Below are 25,971 nucleotides of genomic sequence, written 5' to 3' on the forward strand. Positions count from 1 at the left end.
CATATCCAGTTAGGTCTGTTTACTTCATCATCCTTTCCCCCATCAAAGGTCACATGAGCGTAGGACTGAGTCAGGAAAATTAGTCAGGACGGAATTGCTCCTGCCTGGCAATTATTGAGGGGATCTCAACTGAAGAATCCAGAAAAGCATTTTGAAAGTTTCCCAAAAATAATGATAAAAAGAAATCTTACATTTAAAGCTTTTTTATTATCCTTCACCATAATTGTTTTACAATACAAATATCACCTTGTGAATACACAAAACTACAGAAAAGAACTTTCTTTCACGTAAAATACAGAATGGAGATCATATAATTTGCAATAAAAAACTATTTCTCACGTTGGCAAATAGAGACTTCATTTTCACTTGACTTTTGATTTGGGTGAGACTACATGCATTATTTGCACAAATATAATAAAATTTATAGAAATAGAATATCTTTGTAGCTGATTTACCAACTAATGGGTCAGAGGAGCATGAATACTTTGCTAGTACTTTAACCTCTGTACATAAATTTAATTTTTTTTGCCTTCATGTTATGACTTGATATTTAAGAAAAATGCAAAATCTGTAAAAAGGAAGTTGAAATACAACAGTTAGATTTGCTGTGTTGTACTTCCCATTTATATAATAAAATAATTTACCTGTACAGTTATATATCTAACAGGACATGCCCATAGTTAGTAAATTGAATATTACCATTTTCTTTTATTTTGCACCCAATATCTCAAATTATTCAAGACAGAGTGTGCACAAACATTAACTACAAAACTGAATGCTCACTGTTGAGCTTACATTTTGCAATTCTGCAACAGTTAATTATTAACTCAATACTCAAGGTAATATACATATAGGCTTTTTGAGTTTTCATATACTACATCTGAGACCACCTATTGACCATACAATCAGGACAAGAAAAAGGCACTAGAAAAACAAACAATCAGTCAAAATTTCCACTCAGTGCTGATTTCATTCTTGCTATAATGTTTGTGTTGGAGTCCACCATCCCATGCAGATCTCATTTTAAATACTTGAAAAACCATTGTGTAGATATTTTTTGCACTGCCACATTCATTTAACATAAACAACAAGAATGATTACTACAAAACATTTTTGCACTTAAGTTTCTTTTGCCACAATGGTTCCAAAATGCACAAGAATTTGTTTGCAAACAGAACCTAATTGTTATATTCATCAACAGTTTTTTTTAAATATCTAAACATTGCTAAGAAAATGGCTTTTAAGCCCAGTCTTTGGGGCAAGGATTATTAAAGATGAATTTCTGATTGAAAAAAATTACAATTTATCTCAGACATCTTTGCAGACATATGCGAAAGAAAACACTAGCAGACAGGACACAATTGCCACTGATGCAGTTAATATCAAATACAATTAAACGTGATTTTGTGTTTATGGCATATACCAAAGACAAAAAGACAATTAACAAAGGAAGATTATACAGTGCATGTCAATCATTTTTGTTCTCTGTAGTCCTTTGGAAAGATCACAGTGCTGACCAGTTAATTGGAACACTTCAGTAAAAGTGAATGTTGCAGGACATGAATTAGCAGAAAGTTTACTATGGCATCAGCTCAACAGGAGTTTTCAGCACTTTGCACAGTCCCTTAGATTATCTAGTGTTATGTATCAGTCACTAATCTGCTGTATTTAACTTTTCTCCCAAAGAACTGCGATATGGATGACCAGGAAAGTGGCAAATGATACGTGCGAGGCACAATGCCTTGAACATTGCTTTCCAAAAACCGAAAGAACTTATACCACCACACTTGGGATAGAAAATTAGTCTTGGAGGGTTCCTTTAGTACCTTAAAAAAGGAAATAATTTAAATATGTTAGTTAGATCATACTTGTGGGAACAATTTACAAAACTAAAATACATTATACAATCGGGAGTAATATACAAGAGGAGAATGCAGCAATTCAACAAAATTGTCTTATATTGGACAAGCAGTTTACAATCATCTTGCTGCAGAAAGCTTTTAAATTCTTTCGACAACAGACTGGAACTTTTAATATTTTTACACCCAGTTAACCATCTTCCCGATCATCTGCCAGAATATTTGTGCTTAAAGTCGAAGCAGAGGCCTTTTTTTTTGTTAAATTACTTTCTACAGGATCACTAAAGTTCAGCTCTTATTTACTAACACTATTTCCTTTCATTCTTATACCAAGACAATGTTCGATATACACACACATGGAGGATCAAAACTTCTGCAACTCCCAATTATGTTAATTGGTTACCCACTGCTGGGGAGCGTGACATGGTGGAAGCAAGCAAAAGGGGTCTATTGAAGATCACAGAAGGTCCAGTGTACTTTTAAAAAGAATCTACAGAGGTTCTCATGCAATAGTAATTAGAACACCACCAAATTGAGCATCAACCACCATGCTAGTCCTCTGTAGAGCAATCCAGACAGTACAAATTTCAGTATTCGATTCCTGCAAGATTACTTTCCACAAGCTCCCACCCAATATTCTTTTGAAATTATTTTGCCACTCTAGTAGGAAATGTCTTTAAGGCCATTACCACTTGCTGTCTAAAAAGACATGTTCTCTTTCATATCCTCCCTGCCCAAAACCTTCAATCAGAGTTCCCTTATTCTGCCCCATTCATTAATGGGACAACCTGCTTTGTCGAATTTGGCTAAACCTATCAGCATTATACAAATCTGTCTAATCGCCCTTCATTTCCCTTTGCCTAGATTTTCCCAAGCAGACTTTGGAGCTGAATTCCCATTGTAAATGCCTCTGCAGCCTCTCAGGAACTTTCACATATTTCCCAATAGTTTGACAAGAATCAATATTTTAGTTGTGATAAAGGTTAAAAAAAAATTCTCCATCTTTTAACCCATTGCCCCTATATATGAAGACTTCAGATGCTACTTTAATCACTCTCAATATGTCCTGAACCTTCAAAGACCTGCGCACTTCAATTCCAGGTCCCTCCGTCCCTGCAAAATGAGTAATTGCACCATTTAGTCTATTGTTTGTGCCAGGGAAGTAATGGGTGCCTGTTTACTAGAATTCAGCTCCATTCTCTCCAGGCTGAAAGGTGAAGGATGGCCAATGTGAGGAGGAATTCAAGCAATAACACCTCCAGAATCACCCCCCAGCATGTGTCAATGTGCAATAGTAGAATTTAGGGTTAACAAATTAAAAAGGAATCCAATTGCCTAAGCCTAATAGATGCATTGAATTAGTAATTATTTGGCAACAATGAACCAAAATTCCAACCCTTGAGAAAAGCAAACATTTAAATCCTCATGGAGCAGGCCAATACACTTGTCTCATTTTTGATTTTTCAAAAGAACATGCTGTGCCTCATCCAGTTGAATTCTCAAATCATAACCAAACCATTTTGCAGTGATGAAGAAATGTAGTGATACCTTTCTGTACAGTTAAACGGAATGGCATTTCAACCCAGCTGAAGAGTTTTATTTTTTTCCCCAGAAGGATGAGAGAATAGCAAAAAGCAAACAGGAACTTGTTCTTTGTGTATAAAGGAATTGACAGCCTTAATATAACATTGAAAAAAAATTAACCGCTTACATTTGTTGAGCTCAATATAAGCAATTAAATCAGGAAGACGACTAAATGGATAATAGATAATCCTCAAACATGCATTCATTAAATCAACGTAATCAGGGTCAGCCAGTTAAAGATTAGTGCATGATATTCTCACTTTGCTCCAGACACTAGTTTCAAATTCTGATCTTGAATAGCTGAATGTTTTCAGTTTCCACCAGAGACATCTTACACAGTCATGTAATACACTAGAAGTTGAGATTATTCATGAGGGAGGTTGAAAGGCAAATGCCATCTTAATTGTGAATCACTGCACTAAATGATATGGTAGACTACAGGGAGAGCAGGCTCACCTGCTCCTGGACTGGATGCCGCTCTATTCTGGACTCTCCACTGCTATTCACATCCCTCCAGGCCATACTCTCTTCTCTCTGGCTCTCACTCTCCCACTTCCCCTCCATGTGTGCAGTTGTCGCAGCATGTGGAAGAGTCAGCACACATTAAAAGTCAAATTTCCCACTGAGGGAGCTAAGGTGACTGATCATGCATGTTATCGGTGGAGAAGAGATTTTTTTTAATTAAAGGATTCTTGATTAGAACATATATGTCATCTTACACAAGATGTATTGCATTTATATTGCAAGGTCCAAACCAGGACCTTCTCATTTCTGGTCCATTCAGTTTACAGCTTGCAGTATAAATAAAGCAGACTACCCCACAGATTCCATGAAGATGTAAGTAATCCAATTTAGTCAGAGCTGGGATAGAGCCAGATTAAGCCACAGACATACACATTTCAAAGAGGACTTTTTGTTGCATAGATGCAAGAGTTTTTATTTAAATATGTTAACAAAAACTTTGCTAATATACTGATTTCACAAGGAGGAACTTACTTCTTGGTTGGCCATAGTATGATACCACCAAAAAAGACGTGTAGTGATATAATATGCCACTACTACATCCACAGTGTAGTGGTCATGTGCGAGAAGAATGCAGAAAACCCCAACAATACTGAGAATCCAGCAAGACCAGTGATACCACCACCATCGCTTTGGAGAATCTGAAAGAAAACGGAAATTTATTTCCTAAAATGTCAGTGGTCTAAAAACCTGTGAACAGATTTTACTTACATAGTGTCTTCAATGTAATAAAAATTCCCAAAGACATCTCCCAAAGGAAGCATTGTAAAACAAAATGTATCACAGAACCACGGCAGATTAAGACAGATAACAATAAACGAGGTCAAAGTTGGTAGGTTTTAAGAAGCCTGAAAAGGAGAAAATATGGTATAAAGATTTAGGAAGAGAATTCCAGAACTTAAAGAGCCCAGGCAACTTAAGGTGCAACCCAAGTTGAAAAACTGAAATAAAGGATGCCCAAGAGACCAAGTACCTGTGAGCACTTTGTATTTAAATACAAAATATGAAAAAATGTAGTTATCAAATGAAGTGATAGAAATATATGCATTATAGCCATTAAACTGTAGGTTCATAAAACGTGAAGACAATACATCAAAAATCGCTGTTGATAATGTGACTATTTATTGTGTGGTATGTATCAAAACATCATTGGGTATCAACATTCCCTGGGGTGGGAGAGTCCAGAACTACAGGACAAAGGTCGAGGGTGAAAGGGGAAAGATACAAAAGGGACTTACGGGGCAACTTCTTTAGGCAGAGGATGGTAAGGGTATGGAATGAGCTGCCAGAGGAAGTGGTGGAGGCTGGTACAATTGCAACATTTAAAAGGCATCTGAATGGGTATACAAGTAGGAAGGGTTTCGTGGGATATGAGCTAAGTGCTGGCAAGTGGGACTAGACTAGGTTAGGATATCTGGTTGGCTTAGACTAGTTGAACCGAAGGGTTTATTTTTGTGCATCTATGACCAATGTCTTTTACTTCTTAATCTTACATCACCTTATGACAACACCTTCAATAGTGTTACTGATAGTTTAAAATCTAAAGTGCTGATTTGTAATGATCAATTGCTTACAGCAGCATAAATGCACCAGCATTTTCCCACTGCTCTACCAGAGTTTAGATTAGAGTGCTGCTGGAAAAGCACAGCAGTTCAGGCAGCATCCGAGGAGCAGGAAAATCGACGTTTCGGGCAAAAGCCCTTCATCAGGAATACAGGCTGTATTCCTGATGAAGGGCTTTTGCCCGAAACACCGATTTCCCTGCTCCTCGGATGCTGCCTGAACCGCTGTGCTTTTCCAGCACCATTCAAAACTAAGCTCTGGTTTCCAGCATCTGCAGTCATAGAGCAGTGGGTAAAAACTATCAGTACATTACCATTATATAGCAGACTTTACTTATATTATTGATAAGGAAAATAAAACTCTTTCAAAATACAATATAAATCCTACTTAGATACAATATAGACAATTTCTTGCTTCCAACGGCTCGAATGGCCCAGTACTTGCCCAAACTTATTAATTCTTCCCAACTCTCCCAAAATCTTTTTCATTGGTTACACAGTCACAAGATTTTTCTCACACTTCCTCCTTGGTGGATTTGTAACATATCTGTACAATCTGATTTCTAAAAGATCCATAACAGGCCAATCTAGTTAAATATGCTTTACACTGCTATACTCATTTTGCTGTATATTGCTGAAATATCTTGACATGTCTGTGCACATTAAACACTAACACCCACAAGTGTATCGCTGCTGTATTCCTGAGGGGCCACTTCTACAGTTTGGCTCTCCCAGTGCCACTCCAGTAATTTTAGTACTTTGAACAGTTTGCCTATGCATCGGAGTCTATTCTCGCATATCCCAAGGCATCTTAACCCTTCAACTCCTGCTCATGATTTGCATCAAGCTTGGCTCAGTTCATATTTCTCCATTCGCTGTTTTTCAAACACTTTCAACTAGGATTTGAAGTCAAGCTATGGTTAAAACATGGTTGGTGAGGCTGTCACAAGTGCTCATTATAAATTCCACAACATTAACATTTTTTATTCATCAATCTCAACTGGCTTTTAAAATGTCTGTACATTTTATAGTTGTAGAACAGAAACTACATTCTAAGTATTTAATTGTTTAAAAGTACTTTGAGATACTTGATGTAGAAACATTGAGAATTTAAACTTTTTATTGCTCTGGTTTACCATTTAAGAAATAACATGTAAAATGCTCCAAGACCCAAAGTCTAAAATAAATCATTCTTAATAGAAAACCCCTCAACTCATCATCACTGTAACATATGCCTCTGCCATGGCAACAGTAGAGCAACGTGCTTTACAGGGAAAAAAACTCGACTGATTGGCTTTGAACACTGTTTTAAGGGAAGAAATGGAATGTAACTAGAGGAAAGGCAAAATGATGGGGTGATAAATATGACAACAGTGAGTGTCAAGAGGATCAGCAAGAAAGTCACAATAATTAAGAGAAAGAAGAACAGAAACACAAGAGGCAGAGGGATCTCTCACACAGTGCAAATTGGGACATAGTTATCACTGATCTCTCGGTTAGAAAAATCGTCCTATGGATTCCTAGGGAACAAATGCGGAATAGATTAATAGATGAGACAACTCGAACATTGCACTCCAACTACAACATCCATACATGGTCTAACAGTGCTCATCATTTGAGTGGCGTGTGAGATTGCGTTTTCCTCCTCTCTGGTCTGGGGTTGAGACTAACAATTATGCTTCCGCTGTGGTCCCTTCTGAATAGAGTCAGAATCATAGAGATGTACAACATGGAAACAGACCCTTTGGTCCAACCCATCCATGCCGACCAGATATCCCAACCTAATCTAGTCCTACCTGCCAACATCAGGCTGATATCCCTCCAAACCATTCCTCTTTGTATACCCATCCAAATGCCTCAAATGTTGCAATTGCACCAGCCTCCACCATTTCCTCTGGCAGCTCATTCCACAAACGTACCACACTCTACGTGAAAAAGTTGCCCCAAAGGTCTCGTTTATATCTTTCCCTCTCACCCTAAACCAATGCCCTCGAGTTCTCAACTCTCCGACCCCAGGGAAAAGACTTTGTCTATTTACCCTATCCATGCCCCTCATAATTTTGTAAACCTCTATAAAGGTCACCTCTCAGCCTCCAAACGCGCCAGGAAAAACAGCCGCAGCCAGTTCAGCCTCTCCTTATAGCTCAAATCCTCCAACCACGGCAGCATCCTTGTAAATCTTTTCTGAACCCTTTCAAGTTTCACAACATCTTTCCTATATGCACGCAATATTCCAATAGTGGCCTAACCAATGTCCTGTACAGCCACAACATGACCTCCCAACTCCTGTACTCAATACTCTGACCAATAAAGGAAAGCATATCAAACGCCTTCTTCACTATCCTATCTACCTGCGACTCCACTTTCAAGGAGCTATGAACCTGTACTCCAAGGTCTCTTTGTTCAGCAACACTCCCCAGGACCTTACCATTAAGTGTATAAGTCCTGCTAAGATTTCCTTTCCCAAAAATGCAGCACCTCGCATTATCTGAATTAAACTCTATCTGCCACTTCTCAGCCCACTGGCCCATCTGATCCAGATCCTGTTGTAATCTGAGGTAACCCTCTTCTTTGTCCACTACACCTCCAATTTTGGTGTCATCTGCAAACTTACTAACTGTACCTCTTATGCTAATATCCAAATCATTTATGTAAATGACAAAAAGTAGAGGACCCAGCACTGTTCCTTTTGGCACTCCACTGATCACAGGCCTCCAGTCTGAAAAACAACCCACCATCATCACCCTCTGTCTTCTACCTTTGAGCCAGTTCTGTACCCAAATGGCTAGGTCTCCCTGTATTCTGTGAGATCTAACCTTGCTAATCAGTCTCCCATGGGGAACCTTGTCAAACGCCTTACTAAAGTCCATAGAACATAATCAAAGCTGGGCTCTTTCACACTGATGTGCCCCTATATTGCATCAATTTGTCCACTATTCACAGAGCTACTGGGAGTGCTAAATGATTTAAATTTTTGGTACACTTATTTGGTACATTTCCTTACATGTGTTTCCACAATAAAAAGTGAAAGTAAAGGAAGTGGGACCAGAATCTCAAAATGAAACCTCAAATATTAATCAAAGTTGACTTGAGGAAAACTAATAACTTAAAGAGACAGGAAGCAGAAATAAAGGATAACACTAAAGTTCATTTTTCAACAGCACAGGTCAATCAACATGTTACCACCTTGTTAGACTACATTCATTCGTAGGTCTTTTAATTGTTTCAAATTCGGCTAAAGTGTGTTTTAAAAAATTAGGTTGATGGCAATATTAATAAAACAATGATGGCTTCGTGAAAAGTAACATGCACGATCTGAATTTGCATTTCAATGAAAACAGAACAGTTCAAGGGCTTTTTAAAACTACAGTCACATTAAATTGCTTTGGCACTGGAGAACATCCAGTAACATCCTGGAAATGTTAACATACAAAAATATTTGAGAAGGAGTTTTGACAGAAATGAAGCATGGCCGTATATGTAAGTGCACAAAAAAAAACTGGTAAGAGAACATTAGAAATGGGAAAAACCAACGTATTATTAGAAGAAATGAGGCTCCGCAATCCAATTTGCATTCAAATAAGCAACTTGTTGGGCAGCCTGCACATTTAATTGGAATGCCAGGAATGTGGAACCCGTAACACAAGCTACATTAATGTCAGATGAGCTAAATTTGAAATGGTCAAAGTTACAAGGTACACTGAGACCACAAGATAAACTACAGTAAATGGAATATTAGGGCTGGTGTAATCAAAATCGCTTGTTTTCCCAATAAAGGAACGTGTGGTACTCTATAGATTTGGTAGCATATGTGCGCCAGTGACCCCTGCTCCATATTGTGACATGCTGCACTTGTTCAATGGCCAAAAAGTAATGACAAGAACAAATTGATACCAGCATAAAGATCTTTGCATTCCACAGAGCTCTCCGGCTTTCTACTGTTACAAGCACTTCGAAATCAGGTTTGCACTGAATCTCAATTGCACCATCAAGAAATGCTCTCACCCATCACTAAATGCAGAGTATAGAACCTCCATCATTCCAGCATACCTCAGATGTCAGGAAACATGTCAGAATCATTTGAATCTATGGTTTTGGGGAACCTTCAGCACCTTAAAACCACTACGTTGCTGCCCCTCAATTTGGCATGGAGGATCAGTGAACTATCTTGATAAAGTACAAACACATTCAAAATTTGAAAAGAAAAAAAAAGTCAACATAATTCTTTTTCAAAAATAAAGGAACTTACACTCTTTGATAAATAAGTAGGTGAGTGTTAACATAACTGTGTGGCCACTGTACAGGTAGTCTCCACACATGGTGTGCGCCCCTGTGATTGACAGCCCACCTCCAGCTATCATCTTCATAATTCTCCTAAACTGTGCTTCCATATCTCCAAACAGCTGCAAAATAAGAAAGAAAATGTCTTCAATCAAACGGAAATAAAATTACTTGGGCTAATCAAATATTACACACAAAACATGAAACAACATGGTTCTTGCAATAGTCTGCTTTGAACCACAACAAACTATTTGCTGGGTACAATAACTTGGCTTCAATGAAATGCAAATCTGGAGTGTTTCAAGCGGCATTCTCCAGGATGATGAGAAACCATTCAGGCTTCGTGATGACGCAGTGATCAACAGTTGCTAATTGATGCTGACTGGTTTGACTCAATCCTTCTCCAGCACTAAGTACTCCACACCATTATCTTAACATACAAATTAGGTCAGCATTTAGCCATATACACACACGCTCAGACCCATCTCAAAAGGCTGTTTCCTCGCACAGCGCTCAATTACTTTGTCCCCAATTACTGGCCTCAAAGAAATGCCTGTCACAAATTTAGTTGGAATAAACTATATGATGTTTTTCTCTCCTTAGTTTGTAGACTGCAACTCAGCAAATATTAAAAAGACAATGCTATTGTACTTTATTATTTTTCAGACATTTCTCAGATGCACTACGATCCAAAACATCCAAACTACTTAAAATCAAACTAACTTTATATTTCTGGTACTATGGCATCAAGTTGCATACATTTACAATGAAACCAACCTGTTGCTCGAGAGCAACAGCAAGTAACACAACACAATCAGAAGGAGAATTAACTGACAAGCGTGGTCATACTTTCGCAACATTCTCTATCACCACTTCAGATTTAGACAAACCATATCGGTGCGATTAAAGCCCTTACTTAGGTCCAATTATTTGTGCATTTCTCACCATAGAAGAAAATGTGTTCCTCAATGTTCCCATTTGCATGGTGCATGAATAGAGGAATAAGTAGATCTTTGAGTTAACAAATAGCTCAAAAGACCAAGTTTAAATCCTACTACCAAAACTGACTTCCATAAATCAGAATTTGTAAACTGACTTCAGAATAAGAAAGATGACCATGGATGTTACCTAGGGTAGGAAACCAGATCTGGTTTTAGTTAATTAACTCTTGATGTTCTCTAAAATTGCCCTAAAGCTGCACAAGTATGAAAAAAATTAATACTCAAGGCAGCCAATAATCACCTTCTCAGGCAACAAGGTCCTGGCAATAAATAATTGCAGCCTTGGGCATGAAAGCAATGTAGAAACTTAAAGAAACTAATGTTCTCAGTATGATTTCATTCCTATTATAGCATTTGCTCATGGATGTTGCTTCTTGCCTGCAATCTCATCATACCTCATTACCACTTTCTAGGAATCCAAGTGATAATGGAGATCACATTCCTTTCAAATGAAGGACAAAGACAAAACTGTGGACGCTGGAAATCAAATAAAAATGTGAAGTGCTGGTGAAGTTCAGAATGTCCAACAGCCCATATAAAGAGAAAAACGGGGTAAACGTTGGGAATCCAGTGACCCTTTGTAGGATCAGTTCGGATGATGGATCATTGGACTCTAAATGTTAACCTTACTTTTCTCTCTCCAGATGCTGCCAGAACTGCCCAGTGTTTTTGCACATCTGCTTTTCTTTCAAAAATATAGGAAAGATGCTTTTGAATAGTTGCACTGATCAAAAATAGTGTGGTTATTTGGTTGATCCTCTTTTGAGCAAGTTTGTGAGCTGATATGAAGGGTGTTCAATATCCAATACTCAAGCAAATATAGAGGTTTCTACATGTTGATGTCTTTTAAAATCAATCTGTTCAGATGTTATTATGCATTTCCAAAGCAGGAGGGGGACTTGAACCCAAGCCTCCCGGCTCAGATACAAACACTAACCACTGCATCAAAAGATCTCTAGTTTCTGTACGTTTGCTGATAACATCCAACTTGTCCTTCCTATTTCACACCTCTGTTTCAACACTGCTTTGCACAATGTTAACTGTTAAGCTTAGTAGAGGCAAAGGTGAAGCCATCATTATTGCTTACTGTTGGCTCTTACCATTCCGAGTTTTTAATACCAGCAGCCTTTCCAATTGTCATCTCTGGCCAATTCTGATTGTGTAGCAATTTGAGCTGGCTTCTAAACCCTCAACTTTTTTTAAGACAACTATTTTTTTGACTATAAAAACATTCTGCATGTCAGCCTCATATTTTCTGGCTAATATACACAATATTCTGATTTTCCATTTGTTAAAGTGGGCACAACTTTGATGGATCAAAAGTTTTATCCGCCACAAGAGTACATCCTTAATCTTACACATTTGTTCCTTAGCTGTGGCCAGTGGAATCTGTGCTTCGTCAGCTATATTTTCTTATTAAACTAATGATAATATTTTTCAGAATTATTAGTGCCTTTTTGGCCCTTGACCTAGCAACAGGATTCAGAAAGTAATGTGTTCGAGTCCGCTTGGGCACATTTCCTAGGCTGACACATTAGCTAAGTGCTAAAGGAGTGCTGCATCATTAGCACTGTCACCTGTAAGATAAGACGTTAATGATTTGCCTACCTGATCAACCTTAAAACAAAGAACTGCACATGCTGGAAATCTGAAACAAAAACTGTAGTTGCTGGAGAAGTTCACTAGGTCTGGCAGCACATGTGGAGAGAAAAGAGAGTTGAAGTTTTGAGATGTTATATCTGCTTTCTCTCTCTCTCCACAGATGCTGACAAACTTCTGAGTTTCTCCAGCCATTTGCTTCTGTTGAATAATCTAGCTTTCCCAGTTATGCCCAATACCAACATAAACAGATTACTAACCCCACTGTTTGTGGATATATTGATAGCTAGTACGTTTGTCAACAATAGCAGCAAATGCACTGCAAATGATTAAACAAATATTAAAATCATTAAAGAGATTGCCCTTGAAAATTTAAGTGCTCTCTTCACTATTCTTCACATTATTAGAAGCCAGAGATTAACAATTGTATCTTGATATAAATCATTTTAAAAAAAACCCAATGACATTTCAAAATGATTGCAATATTTCACATATGTGGGTAAATCTAATTTTTGCTCCTATAACCTCCAACAGGAAATCTCAAGTGGCAGGAAAGACCAAAGATCAAACAAGGAATTCTTCCCACATCCAGTTAAGTTTGGGATTTCTAAGAAATCCAATTTGCTTAAAAACAAAGCCATAAGCTAGAAATATGTGCATGGTCTTGCAAATGACAACTAAAGCAATACTCCAGTAGCTAGAATAGTAAATATAGTACACAGAGGAGAAAGTGAGGGCTGCAGATGCTGGTGATCAGAGTCAAAAAGTGTGGCGCTGGAAAAGCGCAGCAGGTCAGACAGCATCTGAGGAGCGGGAAAGTCGAGGTTCCGGGCAAAACCCCGATATAGGATATTCATTTACACACTGAATTATTCCCTTATACGTTGAGCTGATCAGTAAATACTTGATATGCACTCAAATGCCATCACACATTAGGTTATAGGATATAATTGCCAAGTAGCTGCTTTTCAGCTGAAAGATATGAAGAAACGAAATGCCTCTTTCTGTGCTGTAAATGTCTTTAATTCTAAATCCATTGGAAGTTCATAAAAATCATTCTGCACATGAATCTTCAATTGCTCCGGATGAACTTCCAGGAATTCATACCCCATTGGCACTCTCCAACAAAATCTGCGTGTCTCCAGATACATTGACATCAAACTGACATGAAACCAAACCCACATTTAACCCAAACTCTCAGTCCTGTTTAGAAACAAAATGAGGAAATGCACACAAATGCATAAAAATATTTACTTGATCTGTCTGTTTATGGCTGACATTCTATGATAGTGAACCAATAAATGTACTGAAATAGTATTTTCTGGTAGTTTAAGCTAACTTTTTACTGAGTTAATTCATTCCTTCTAGTGCAAACTCAAAATGCTAAAACAGTGATCACATTTAACTTGTTCCAATACTCAAAAGTAAAATACATTATAGTCACACAATTCTAAGTGATGGCTGCAAGTTGAGCTTGAGCAGTCTAAGCAGTCACAAAGCACCTGAACACACAGCACAATGACAGACATGAATGTGACATAGGACACAGTGCAACTCAATCTGACTGGTGCCTCTTCATCTGAACTATCCAAAAAGCACTTCACAACTGCTTATAAAGGCCCATACTGTTTCATGCCAAGAAATAGTCTGCATCAACAACAGCAGAGAATAATATCCAGAAAAACGTAAATGTCAAAATAACTCATTAAAACCTATAAATAATACTTTAACTGTCAATCTCTAAGATTACATGCAATGGGTCATTTGCAAAGTGTGTCTTAAATTTTCTGTAATTTTGATTATGAACTGAAAAAGCAAAAAATAACCTGCTTTCAAATCCAAGTATTTTTGAGGGATATTTTTGAAACTAATCTGACATTGGCACTGTTTACATAATTATTGATTTAAGCAATATTGAAAAGGTTTGCAGACTGTGCAGCCAATGGAAACATCCAGGGAGATTCAGCTAGCAACACATAGCTGATTTGTCTGTGGATTCTCAATGATAAAAGACCTTCAGCCTGACAAGAGATTCGCTCCCATGTAGCTGAACAGCTTTGGGCTGTGAACCAAGGTAGGGAGAAATGGACAGATCTTTGCAAGCTCAGTCGCTGTCCATATTCTTGCAGCTAAAAAAAGGAACACAGCCTGAAAAATAATGATTTACTTCAGTAGTTGCTGCGAACTAAGACTTTTAATAAGTCAGTGAACCACAGTGTTAACCAGTTAACCCGAGCCTCCTGCAAACAAGTGAAAGCATCTAGAGAAAGACTGAGAAACAGCATTCTGAGCAGGATATGAATCATCTCAGCAAATCTTATGAACAGGGACTATGGAACTGCCTTCAGAGTCTTCCCCTCTGCCTATAAAGAATTTTAACAGACTTTGATGAAGACTATCGATCATGTTAGAATCTATTTATTTGCAAAAAATTATAATTCTTAAGTACAGAAACTTGCTCAATGCTTTGTCAACCTGAAAGACAAGTAAATTGAGGAATTCTAGGTGCTTCTCAAGATCTTTAATTTCTATGTCGACTCCAGGTACAGCGATAGAGGGCGGGAGCACATCAGTTCCTTTCAGCCTCTTCCCACCCTTGGGAGGGTGAAAAACCTTGAATGTGGGACATCATGAACAGAAAGCTAGAACTGGAATAGGAAGACTCTGATGTGGCTAGAAAAATATTTGTAAATATTAATGTTTATAAAGATTCACTGCTAGTGGGAGAAAGAATCCTTGCATGTGTTTACTTTGACTGTCACAGACAGCAGGAATGATTAAGTAATTTTTAGGCTAACAGACAGTTACTTATAAAAGGATCAAGGCCAGGAATAAAAACAAAGTGCTGGAAAAACTCAGTAGTCTAGCAACATATGTGGCAAGAGAGAGAGCTAATATTCTGAGTCTGATGAGAATATTTTTCAGAGCTGAATACAGAGATTCTAGCTACTTACAATTAATTTAACCTTGGTGCTAAGAAAGCTTTTAAAAGTCACTTGACAATTGTGGATCTGTTAAGGGAAATCACAGGTTGGAGGCTGATCATCTTTATCCAACTTGATTGACTTTTCCTGCTACCTCATGAAAAAAATCTCAATGTGGAAATGCAGTTGATGTGATGTAAACAGACTTACAAAAGGCATTTGATGAAGTGTTTGCCTAAAGGACTTTTGGCAGCTTTAAAGCCTATGGAATAAAATGGCACCAAAATTACATGGATTCAAAGTTGGGTGAATGACATGAAACAATAATTGTGAATGATTATTTTTCAGGCTTCAGGAAATATCATAGCACTCCCGAGCTCAATGCCAGGGTGAAACAACTAGCAAGTGATTTCCACTAATGGGAGAATCTCAAGTTATGGAACACAGTTTCAGAATAAGGGGACACATTTAAAACTGAGATTGGAAGGAATTTCTTTTCCTAGAAGGTTTCTGGAATTTTCTGCCCCAGTGAGTTATGGAGGCTAGATCACTACAAATATTCTTTTCTCAAAAACAAAACAGGCTGATAGATTGTTAAAATAGTGAATTGAGGCCTGGGATAGATTTGAGGGGCCGAATGGCCTATTCCTGTTTCTATTTCTTACGAATAGTTCTTATGAAATGTAGTGCAAAGAGCTATGAAGTGATACAGCTCGAGAGGAAGAGGCAACAATATAAATGACTGACATATTTTTACATGTTTATATTTAAGGGCGACTAGGAAACAGTGAAAGATTTTGAACTATTTGTTACATTTTCAACAAGTCTCTTAATTTAATATGATCTTCAACTTTCCTGATAGCGGCAGAGGTACAGGCATTGGCATTGACTATTTTTAAAGGCAAAGGTAGGAGACTAATGACTTACAAAGGATAGAAAAATGGAGTTGGGACCAAAATCTGATCATTTACTTCCAGGTACCTTTATTTCAACTAATTGTCCCAGCCAATCATGAACTTGACTATATGCACATTTATTACCCATCAGGTTAACTATAACTCTGGGTCCAAGGCAGGTGATAACAGTGCGATAACAAACAGCACAGCACTACCCGCTCGACATTTACAAGACATGTCTTAAATCTCCCCAAATTATCCTTCCTGTTACAACAGGTCACAACCAGCCTGATCACTCAAACCTTCTGCTGCCAACTTACAAATATCCAACACATCTCCGAACTTCTAATGCTCACAAAACTTCCTTGTGATTACATAATTCCAAGCAACAAAGTTCAGACCAGTTTACACATCTTTCAGCTAACTAAGATAAATCTTGGACTTTAACCAGACTAGGAGTATATTCTGTCTTAGTAACAGGCTCAACTTTAGAAAGAAAAAGCAGAATTTTGTACAAATATACTTTTATTAAAGCAAAACTGTGCATCAGCTGAAAATCAAACAAAAAAAGGCAAATTTTGGAAACTGAATAGGTCTCGCAGCAACAGTCAAGAAAACAAAAGTTAACCGTTCAGGTTAACACGATCACACACTTGAAACATGACCTGTTTTTCCCTCGACAAATTCTATTTTTCAAGTTATGAATTTGCATTGGATTCCTGCTACAAAATGTATGGTGATCCACAAAAACAATTTATACTGTACAAGTTCACAAATTGGCAGCTGTCTATTCTACTGGAGTTTGCAAAACAATGAAGTAACTCACCTTTCCCTCAGCAGGGTATAGCAGTGGAAAAAACCAACAAGCATTCAATTTGAAAAAAAAAGTTTTTATTAATTCATTCAAGGGTTATAGGAGTTGCTGACTGGGCCAGCATATATTGCCCATCCCTAGTTGCCTTCAAGGTGACGAGCTGCTTTCTTGAACGGGATGCAGTCCATTTGGTATGGGGCAGGATGGAAAGGGTCATGATAGTATGGCCTACATGACCTTAAGGGAGACCTGCAGAGATTTCCTAGAATGGAGGTGACTAGCCTCCAACAACCACAAGAATCTTGCTTTGTGGTAGATTTGACTCCAATCAATGGAAAACTTTTTTCTCCTCGATTCACATCGACTCCAGCTTTGCAACAACAGCTTCCCGATTCACTTGGTCAAACGTGACATGATGCCAAGGGCAGTCAGCATCACCTCACCTCCGGGATTCAACTCTTTTGTCTATGCTTGAACCAAGGCTGTTGGGAGGTCAGGAGATGAGCGGTCCTGGCAGCAAGCAAAGAGCATCAGTGAACAGGTTATTGTTAAGGAAGTTCTGTTTAATAGGTTTAACTGCTCATTGAGTAGACTGATATCATAGTAACTGGGTTAAATGTCTCCTGCTTTTTGCTTTTATCTGGACAATTTTTCACATTGCTGTAAATGTAACCAATAAAATTCTGGAATTAAACAGAAGCAATATTTCCATGATTTTTAAGCAAATGTTAAGTAAAGTCACCATAATCTTATCAGACCATAGGACTGCACTCTCATTAGAGAGCAATGACTGGTCGTGGTTTACCCTGAGGGTCACCACAACTCAGCTGAAGGGAGAGATCGAGAAGGAGAATCCTTCATGGTAACTTTGGCTGGTGAGAGAACTGAACTATGCTGTTGGCACCCTGTGCACCCCAAACCAGCCATCCGAATAAACCAACCTTCAATAGGAGGACTAGCCTGGATCTCACACAGTAATAAAGGCTTTTTTAAAGCAATTTCCAGGCATGAGAACTAATATCATAATATGCCACACCCACCTTTAGGACACCATTTTTAAACCTCCAGTCCTCAACATCTGTCAGCCAGCTAACTCACCCTCACTTTGCCTGCTTGAGCTCTCTGTAGGCTTTCAGCTTTGATCAAATAACCAAAATGATAGCTTTTTGTTTTTCAGATGTTACAAGTTATTTTTGCTCTTGCAAAGATCTTGTCTGATCTTTTGTACAGGACTTTAATGTACACATTAACATTCACATTGCAAAGGCCTCTATTTTCTTTTACAGATCCTTACTTACTGTCCAGGTTCCTAGGCTACACAGAAAAGTGGATTAAGTGTATCATAGGAGTTTTCTTTGTTACACTCGAGTTTTGTTAATATATCTTCCATTTTCACAAATGGACTTCTGGGCATCTCTACTCCTCTTCAAACAGATCTGCTACTTTGTGTTATCATCTCTCTTTACAGATAAACTCATTAATTTGTTCCAGAATGGCACCATCCACTTCAATCTAATTTCTTCAAAATCTATTCCTTTTAGCTACCTTTGCTTTTGATCTTTTTTGTTTGTACTCAATTCCCAAACTGAACTTCTAAACTTTATTGAATCTACAATGTTTGTAAGGCTTCTTCTAATTCTGCAGAAGTGTGTGGTCAGTGTGTGGCACGTTTGTTAACAGGCTACAGACATTGAATTAATCCCGGAAGCAGCCTTATCAGACAGTGACACTCTTTACTTTCTCCACTAATTAGAAAAATCTAATTATCATCAATTGCAATATAGGAAAGTTTATCTTCCGCTCTAAACAGCACTGTGGATGACCACAATGTACTAGTGTCTCACTACTAACTTCTCAAGGGCTTTAAATATTGGCCTCATCAGCCATATCCATATCACAAAACAGACTTTTTAAAAAATCCTTCCCTGGTCCCATTCAACGAGCACCATATTAAATTGCTCTAAAGGTACAGACCGGTAAACTATATCTCTAACAATGTTCAAAAGGTCCCTGAACTCAGAAGATGAAAGAAACTTAGGAATAAATCAAATGCTTAAACAGGTCTATTTTGGACAAAATTAATCTGTTATTCTGCCCACAACAAACTGAACTGGTAAACTATTACCCAATTAATCTCACTCAGCAGCAAAGTGATCGAAGGAATCATTTGGCATTGCTTTCAAGCAGCAATTATTCAGTCATAACCTGTTCACCAGTACTCTACTCCAGATCTCATTAAAGCCTTGGTCCAAAGAACCATGGACAAAGATCTGAATGCTCAAGACTGCCTTCCCAAATCTCTCACCATCTTGACTTGAACACAATTATATTATTTCATTTCAAAGGCAGGGACATCCTACTTAGTTGTTGGTGTATCTATACCACACTGACTGCAGCAGTTCAAAGCAGGCCCCTCACCACATTTCAAGGGCAATAAATATTGGCCTTGCCAGTTAAGCCCAATGAATGAACAAAAAAAGTTTATAAAACATTTCCACAGTCTATACCCAACTCTGATGAGATATGAGGGTAAATTCACCCAATTTTGTTCTCTTCAATGCATGTCCACACAATTTGCTACAAGTAAATGAAAACAAGTTTCACAGAGCATCGAAGCTTAATTTCTGTCTTTAATTCTGAATAGATTTCAACACATATGGTCCAACGACAAAATTCTTTAGAACATATCAAAAATTTTAATTTTCTCATGAAATAAGTAAAAATGTTATACTTTCTTTTCCATTTACCTTCACCAGTAACACACAATTCTACACTTTCAGTGGCGTGAAAATTGGTAGCTTGTTATCCTCTATTGTGGTGATTTAATCAGACTTACCTTTGGAGAACAGCTGAAGTGCATGCCAGGCACTGGAAGTGTTGTTACATACATTGTAATGCATCTGTACAGATAAAGCGTGCCAACTATGAAGAAGAATCGCCTGCCCACGATAGATCTAATTAGCAGAGTGTATGGGGAGAGAGGGAGACAGAGAGAGAAAAAAAAGGGGGAAATAAATATTAACATTTCAAACTAATATAATTAAATTACTATTAAACATGGCAGTATTGTTTAAATTTTCCAAGGCATACAAACATTATAAAAGGTTTTATGAAGCTCTCACCCAAGACTGATTTTTAAAAAACATTGAAAAGAATCTTCCCCAGAGAGAGCAATCTACCAAAGGATAGCACTCCACAGATATGCACTGACTACTTCTGTAAGGCATTACAACCAAGTTGAACTTGTTTTAGCATTCTGTGGGAGAGTATAATTCGAGAATAATCACCAATAGTGTCCAGTTGAATTACCCTTGCCCTGACAAAGGCAGCTATTTGATGTAGCTCTAACTCAGATGCAATTAATTCAGCACAAATGTAGAATCAAAACTGGAGACTTCCTGCTATATACAGCTCACCCAACACAAAATGCATTCATTTACTAAGATGCCAATAAATATTCTTATTTTGCCCATTTTTAAATCACAGAAAACTCAACAAAATAAAATTGAAAACTTGATTAAGATCTTGGGCTCTGTATAATGTCCTTCCTCATTCCTGTCATAAAAAAGCAATTTTTGAACATTTGTTCAGAACTCTCCTCCCTTTCCACAAACCATAGGGTTTGCTTTCAAAAAGATAATTCAGAAAGTTACTATTTTGGTGACGACAATTAGAACATACGCAAATATTACCGTATCACTATTTTGTATGTGCAATCTCCACATGCCATCAAAAATATTCCACAGGGCAAAACTTACTTTCCCAAGCAACTAAGAGTTGAGAATGGGCATTTTCATCAATTCCTAACTGAACTGTGGTGCAAACAGACTCAAGTGAATCTTGTCACTGAAACGGAATTTCTGTTCTAACCTTACCCCGAAGGTCAGCTCAAACAAAATCTATTCACCAGAATCTAATATTCATCTCCAAAGACCTTAAGAAATAGGAACTGCAGGAGGCCATTCGACCCCTTCAGCCTGCTTAGACATTCAACAAGACCATGACTGATCTGACATTCCTCATGTCCATTTTCCTGCCCTTTTCTTGTAACCCTCGATTCCCCTGACAATCAAGAGTCTACCTTAGCCTTAGATATACATGAAGGCTCTGCCTCACATTTTGCTCTGGCAAGGTATGCCAAAGACACTCAACCCTAGGAAATTTCTCTTCTTAGACAGGAGTTAGCAGCTCTTTATTCTGAGACTAGGTTCTCTAATCCTTGGTTCTCCCATGAGTGAAAACATCCTGTCAGCAGTTGCCCTCTCAAGCCCATTAAGAGTCCTATATGTTTCAATCAGATCATCTCTCACTCTTCTAAATTCCAGACAGTAATCACAAGCTGTTTAACCTTTGCTCATAAGGCAACCCTGCCATACCACAGGAGATCCTAATGAACCTTCGCTGAACTGCCTCCAATGAAATGTTATCGTTCCTAAAATAAGGGGACCGAAACCGCTTTCAGTATTCCAGACACCTGGTTTCACCAGCACCTTGTACAGTTGGCATATGACTTCCCTACATTTATATTCCAACCACCCTGAAATAAGTGCCAACATTCCATTAGCTTCTCAGATTACCTGCTTCAGTAATGTCCTAACCTTCAGTGCTTCATGCACAAGTTTCGTTGTGTTGCAGCTTTCTGCAGTTTTTGTCCATTTAAATAATATTCTGTTATTTTGACAACTTAGCATTTTCACACGTGCCAAACATTTGCCCACTTAACTAACAATCTTTCTCTATTAACTATTTGCATCCATCACCCAAAGTACAATTCCATCTATTTTTGCGCCTTCTACAAATCTGGTTACAGTGCATTCACATTCTTCCTCCAGGCCATTCATATAAAAAAAACACACACACACACACACACACACACACACACACACACACTTGTAAACAGTTGTGCTCCCAGCGCTGATCCTTGTAGAACCCCACTAACACCACAGGTCACCTGAAATTGAACCCTTTATCCCCATTTGGTATTTCCTGCCTATGAACGAATTCACTATTTATGCCAATATACTATTTCCAATAGCATAGGCTCTTATCGTATGACTTAACCTTGAGGGGTACTTTTTGATTGCCTTCTCAAAGTCCGAATATAACACATCAATTGGTTCCCCTTATTCGACTCTAGTTGAGACTTCTGTGAATACACCATGAAAGAAAAATCATGTCTGACTAATTTAGTAAAGCCAGAGAGACTCTACATGATTAGATTAAGATTTTCCAAATATTCTATTATTACTGCCTTAATAATTGAATCTAATACTTTTCCAATGATAGAATATATACAAATCGGACTAAGTTACATGTTTTTTGTGGCTCACTTTTATTGAGCAGGAATGCTACATTAGCAGGTTTCCAATCCTCTGGAACTTCTCCAGAATTCAATGGATTGTTTGTAAAATTCCAACCAGTGCAGTTGCAATATCTCTGCGGTTACCTGTTTTAGGATCCCAGAAGACAAGCATCAGGGCCAGGGGACTTGTCGGTCTTTAACCCCATTAGTTTAAATATAACTTCTTCAGTGATGGCACTTAATTTCTCCTGTGTTCTTTAGTATTTAGTGGAGTGTTCCACCATAAAGACTGATGCAACATATCATTTTAACTCCTCTGACATTTCTGTGTTCCCCAAAACAGTCGCCCCAGACTCATTTTCTAAGGGGCCTATGTTCACTTTGACCTTTCTTTTTTTATTTAAAACTCCTATCAGTTTTTAACATTACTCACTGGTTTGCCCACATAGTTTATTTTCTACCTTTTTAGCCCTCCTTTGCTGGATGCTAAATGTACCCCAGTCTTAAGAGCCATTACTGACTCTGGCCTCCTTATTAACTTTTCAACAGAATACTCTCAACTTCCATGGTTAGCTAAAGTGGTTCATTCTACAGTTTCAAACGTTGGCACTAGATTTCCTCATACCAATTAATCAAGTCTATTTATTCATAAGCTTTCAGCACCTTTCAATGAAAAATTCATCCAGTTTCATTAGAATCAAAATAACACCAATTAACTTCCATACCATCTTATTCCATACTATCCATTCTGTCCTCTTCTGAAATTAAACAATAATGAAGTAAAAGTGCTAGGCTTGGAATGACCCACACTAACTGCAACATCAGACTGCAATTGCCATGAAATGGAATGAGTATTGATAATTCATGGCTAGCATCACCCAGGATGTGCTATGAGCTCTAAATCTTGCCAACTAGATGAAAACTTTAACTGTACCAACTATATGGCTGGTAACTCCTGAAAATGATTAGTTTCTCCAACCAATATTCAGGTTTACAAAGCAGTCAGGCATTCAAACAGACTGACCACTGCACTGCAGTTAACCTGCATTGTCACAATGCTGGTCTTTTTACAAGGTTACTATGCCCTCGAGTTTTTCTAGAGGGGGTAATTGGCCAAGCTCCAACTTGGCTGGGTATGAAAGGATTATTAGGGCCCTTTTTGTTTACACCTAACAAATAATGCCTCCAGCCTAAAGCTTTCACATCTTTAAAAAAAAACGGTATAATCAAAGGGGAAGGCCAGCTCGCTGTGCAGCTAGCCTTCGTTTAGAGTAGAGTTTTTGATTCAGTTCAGCAGCAATGTGTGTGAAGAACGGCTGCTGGGCTGAGTCCGGCCAGTGTGTACACACACACACAAACACACACACAAACACCAAGCCTGCAAGCCCTGGTTTGTTTCATTTTTACTCTGCACTAAGGGATATGTTTACTGGGACTGCTGCAACTATTTTCGGAACAGCATCATTAGGTCAGGACAGTCTGCCGGATTTTTGGACAGGTTAAATTATCCAGTATTCTTTTTTCTGTTTTTTGTGGTTCATTCCATAATTTTGTCAATAAATTCTGTCTGTTTCAGTCGGACCAGCTAATTCACTCCAGGAATATCCAATCTACACTTACCTTGAAAAAAAAACAAAGTTACGGTCTGGACTACCTGCTTAAAATGTTTCGAGGGGTCGGGCCTGGTCTATAACAGTACCAAACCAAAATTACAGAAAACTGTTTACCGAAAAGAAGTTCCGTAGTCCAAATTGAAATATAACAATTATGTATAAAAATGTAACAGTTCAAATTAAATTTGGTTTATTCATGGCTGATACATTTTAATTTTTGTTATTATACCCTCCAATGAGAATAACTTCAATTGGGTTAGTCCATTATAATACACGCAGTCTTGTTTTCATTAGAAAGTGGCAACCTAAAATTCCAATTGTTCCAATGTTACATAACAATGATTCCTTATCTGAAAGGATGTAGCCCCAACCTGTATTTGATTCCCTGACTTGCTCTATCTTATGGGAAAAATAACTATAAGCTAAAATACACAAGAATTGATGTAGTCTCAGTAACTCTCATATTTGGAGCTAAAGTTACGTAAGACTTCAAAAAGGAAAACCAAGTCATTGCTAATTTTACTTACTTGTATTTCATTAGCACCCACTGAACCAGCCATAATCCTACAAGTATCATGCCATTAATTTCACAGATGGAAAAGGCCCATTCCACCCTGTTAAAGTAGTCAAAAAATTTGTCCGGTAGAGGAGGCTGCTCCTCTTTGGGAGGCACACGTTCGTGGACAACTGAGATCATCACTGTGGTAAGTAGAAAACAAGAAAGTGCATAAAGGAAAGCCACACCAGTCTTCCACCATTCCAGAGAGAATCGAAGTTGCTCCAGTTCTGGCATGGGGATTTTAATCATGTCTTTTCGGTAACCATTTGCCAAGCCAGTCCTTTTGGTTTTATTATGGATGTCATTCTCACTGTCAGCATTTAGAGAACCCATGTTAAGATGGCCATTGGCATGACCATTCTTGTGCACTTCAATGTGATGCTCCATCTTCAGTGTTTCTATCTTTTCTAGCAGTTGCTGACCATTATCTGATGCAACAAGAGACAGAGGTGGTCTTTGGAAATCTTCTAGAGACAGTTTTAACAGGCCTTGGCCATCGAGCTTGTTCTGAAATGCATCAGTGTACTCCTGCATGCCATGTTCAGTAAGCCAGGCCAGCACATCTTTGGGTGACCATTCTACCACCTCCATTGCCATGATAAACAATCAAGTGTCAAGTGAACTAAAAGTGGGCACTAGTTGGCAGCAGCATCTTCAAAAATTATTTTACCCTTCCGAAGTGAAAAAAAAACGTTCTCTCCATGGCTTGCTCATTTTGTCTTGAGAACATTAACAAAACTTGCTTTTCAAGAATCCAGTTTGGCACACGAAATGTATCAGTTGATTTGGTTTTCTCTCAGCTAGTACATTATGGCATCCTCATTGCTGGTATCTTTCACTGCAATAAAGTTCCGTCAAATGAGGTGGGACGTGAACCTAGTGGGCAAGATTGGGTGAAGGGGAGTGGAGAAACAATAAGGAGAAAATTAGAAGTGCAGAAGCAAAGAATTTTTCTGTAAAAACACAAAAATAAGCAGAATGTTAGTAACAAAAGTGGAGTAAAATGGCTAATTTGAAATTTCCCTTATGTTTAACTTTAAATTGATGCCATTATGTGCTCAATATTATGATTTTCTAGCAAAGGTAAACCAAAAAATGCTAGACTTCTGAAAGGGAATAATACAGAAGACTTTAGCAGACGTATACACCTGTATTTGATTCCATATTAAATTGCCCTGAGTTTAATTAAATTTGCACCAGTAAACAAAGATGGTTAGGAATGATCTTAAGTGCTAAAAGATAAGCTGAAAAATCTTCCCACAACTACATTTTAATCATCTTATGAAGGTGGAGGGAGAAGCAAAATGGCAAGGGGAGGGCAAAGTGATAAATGGGAAAAATAAGGAGCAAAGGAGAGAAAAAGGGAGAGAGAAATCAAGCTAAAGAGAGGGGAGGAGCAAGAACATTGAGAAGCTCGTTTTGCATCAGGGAGAGAGAGATAACCAGAGGGAGATG

The 25,971-nt window shown here is 38.0% G+C and overlaps 1 protein-coding gene across 4 annotated transcripts in view; it reads right to left on the reverse strand.

The window, feature by feature from the left end:
* Positions 1 to 217: 217 nt before the first annotated feature.
* The window catches only part of sgms1b (sphingomyelin synthase 1b), a 179,539-nt gene continuing 153,785 nt past the window's right edge, over positions 218 to 25,971 (reverse strand). For 3 of the 4 annotated variants that reach the window (XM_060842342.1, XM_060842341.1, XM_060842340.1), the window contains 5 exons: positions 24,485 to 25,392; positions 19,879 to 19,996; positions 9,777 to 9,930; positions 4,440 to 4,606; positions 218 to 1,826 (listed from right to left, as the gene is read on the reverse strand). In XM_060842342.1, the coding sequence (XP_060698325.1) occupies positions 1,641 to 1,826; positions 4,440 to 4,606; positions 9,777 to 9,930; positions 19,879 to 19,996; positions 24,485 to 25,113 (1,254 nt within the window). In that variant the 5' untranslated portion in view covers positions 25,114 to 25,392 and the 3' untranslated portion in view covers positions 218 to 1,640. The remainder of the gene's footprint in view (positions 1,827 to 4,439; positions 4,607 to 9,776; positions 9,931 to 19,878; positions 19,997 to 24,484; positions 25,393 to 25,971) is intronic. The other variant, XM_060842343.1, reaches the window with a different exon arrangement.

This window comes from Hemiscyllium ocellatum, chromosome 22 (assembly GCF_020745735.1).
Source record: "Hemiscyllium ocellatum isolate sHemOce1 chromosome 22, sHemOce1.pat.X.cur, whole genome shotgun sequence".
Lineage (NCBI taxonomy): Eukaryota > Metazoa > Chordata > Chondrichthyes > Orectolobiformes > Hemiscylliidae > Hemiscyllium > Hemiscyllium ocellatum.